At 35.8% G+C, this 2,500-nt stretch overlaps 1 protein-coding gene across 1 annotated transcript in view; it reads left to right on the top strand.

Annotated features, from left to right (window-relative positions):
* LOC144960840 (uncharacterized) overlaps positions 1–2,500 on the top strand; it is a 26,035-nt gene that overhangs the window by 6,518 nt on the left and 17,017 nt on the right. The window contains exon 3 of the mRNA XM_078894214.1: positions 1,119–1,529. Within this exon, the coding sequence (XP_078750340.1) occupies positions 1,119–1,529 (411 nt within the window). The remainder of the gene's footprint in view (positions 1–1,118; positions 1,530–2,500) is intronic.

Below are 2,500 nucleotides of genomic sequence, written 5' to 3'. Positions count from 1 at the left end.
AATAATAATAATATTAATAATAATAATTATTATAATAATAATAATAATAATGATAATAATAATAATAATAATATATAATAATAATAATAATAATAATAATAATAATAATAATAATAATAATAATAATAATAATAATACACATTTATACAGCGCTCATTCTCGTGTAAAACACAAGCTCTGGGCACTTTACAATATAAATTATTAGAAAAAAAAAATGAAAAAAAAGATCCATAGCCAAATCAAGGATTCATAGTGTCAATAAAAGCAAATACAGTAAAGTTGTGTCTTGAGATACTTTTTAAAGGCAGGTAAAGACTTACACTCCCTCAGACCACGTGGTAGTTCATTCCAAATTTTAATCTTGGGGCCGAAACAAGCAAACGCTCTATCACCAAATTTTATTCTTGATCTTTTTTCCAAAATTTTCGTTTGGTCATTACATGATCTTAAAGTGTAATTTTCAAATTTACACATGACCACGTGATCTGTGAGATATGCCGGTGCTATACCAGTCAAACACTTATAAACAAGACACGCCGCTTTGCAATACGTGCGCTTTTCAAGGGGCAACCAATTTAGAGAGGCCAACAAGGGGGTTGCATGATCGTGAGTTAACTTGTATTCAATAGTTCAACCAATGGGACAACTTGTTTCCATGAGCACTACTAACGACAACTCACTAGGCGGTGCAAAAAATCAAATAATGACGTCAAAAGGCCAGTCTTTTGGGGTTTTAGTGTCAGGCTATAACTTAACGATGGCTACGATATCACCAGATCTGATAAGCGATAACTTAGGGTTTGTCTATTGCAATCAAAACTGTTATTAATAATTATTAGTTAGTAAGGGAGGCCTTCCGAAAGCTCCTACATCCCCAGTATTCTTGGTTTTTATAATGTTCTAGTCGGGGGTTTGGGAAGGGGGGGAACTTTTTTTTGTTTTTAAAGTCTCCCCCCCCCCCCCCCCTCCCAAACCCCCTACTAGAACAATATTAAAAAAAGTTTCCCCGCTTCCAAACCCCCTACTAGAACAAGAATACTGGGGATGTAGGAGCTTTCGGAAGGCCCCCCGTTAGTAATATTATTAAGAGTATTATTGTTTTGTTTTCTAATCTCCAGGAATGGAAATCCCTCAAGCTTACCATTTTTCTCGTCGGGCAATGCACCATCCCGTATATAGTATATTATTCGGAACTTCAGCAAGACCTCAGGGGAACTCCAGATTTTCAGGAAATCCCAGTAGTGGATTTAATAAATTCGGCGAGGTGATTGGATCACGTCGTGTGACGTCACAATCCCATTCTCCAAAAATAGCATTATCTCAAATTGGAGGGGGACGAACTCGATTAGGCGCCGCACAGCCTCGTTTTATTTCACCGACGAGAAGAACGTCATCTTCGTCATCACCATCATCATCAACGTTGCCAGTATCATCTTTTTCGTCATCATCATCATCATCATCATCACTGCCATCATTAAGTAGAACAATTTCCAATGATGGAAGCAACCGAATTGCACACCAAAAAAGAGGTAAGATACCGTTGTTTTCATTAAAGAAAATAATTCAAGGGGGAGGCCTTCCGAAAGCTCCTACATCCCCAGTATTCTTGTTTTTTTTTATAATGTTCTAATAGGGGGTTTGGGAGGGGGGGGGGGGGCTTTTTTAAAAAAAAAAAAGCTCCCCCCTCCCAAACTTCCTACTAGAACAAGATTACTGGGGATGTAGGAGCTTTCGGAAGGACTCCCATTAAAGGCGTTGAATATAGGTTCACACTCCATTCGAATCAATCCGCCACATAACTACAATGGCGACGGTAAGGCTAAAATAGGAATTGAAGTTTATGGCACGGTTTAGGCCTATTTATTAGGAAAATCCTTTAGATAGTTCGAAGATGACGTCACTCATGTCTTTGTTATTGTTTTTTGCCATCCGCGTTTATGAGTAATGCTCACTAAACTGTATCAATGAGACTATAAACGTTCATGGATACACACAGTTTTGTGTGTTGGTCCGTTATACTTCCGGATGGCAATGTTATGAGCTTCTTAGCCAAGCGCATACTATCTATATTTAATTAATTTTATTTTTTTTTGGAAAAGACCCAAACCGCCCCATAAACCATCATTTTGAAATTATTTACCGGGTGGTAATAAAATAGTACTCAATATATTATGTTTTGATAATAGTAAAGAATTTTTTTTAAATTATAAAACCATAAACCAAACAACACTCAGTGCTGATTAAATGATTTAGTGTTGTATTTGTTCGCAATGATATTAAAAAAAAAAACCCCAGAGCATATATATATATATATATATATATATATTATAGAGAAAAAAAACCCACAACCGCTAAACATGCTCAACGCGTTTTACAAGTCCAAAAGTAACACTTAACATATTATAGGACATGACATGAAGCCGAAAGGGGAAATATATTTTACAAATATTTTTATTTTCGTACAAGACAATGTTGTTAAAGACCAGATACGCATTTAAAA

The sequence above is a fragment of the Berghia stephanieae genome, chromosome 15 (assembly GCF_034508935.2).
Source record: "Berghia stephanieae isolate SIO BIC M18660-M18661 chromosome 15, UCSD_Bste_1.3, whole genome shotgun sequence".
Taxonomy (NCBI): Eukaryota; Metazoa; Mollusca; class Gastropoda; order Nudibranchia; family Aeolidiidae; genus Berghia; species Berghia stephanieae.
The sequence above is the reverse complement of the archived record's forward strand: the minus strand, read 5'-3'. Positions and strand labels throughout refer to the sequence as shown.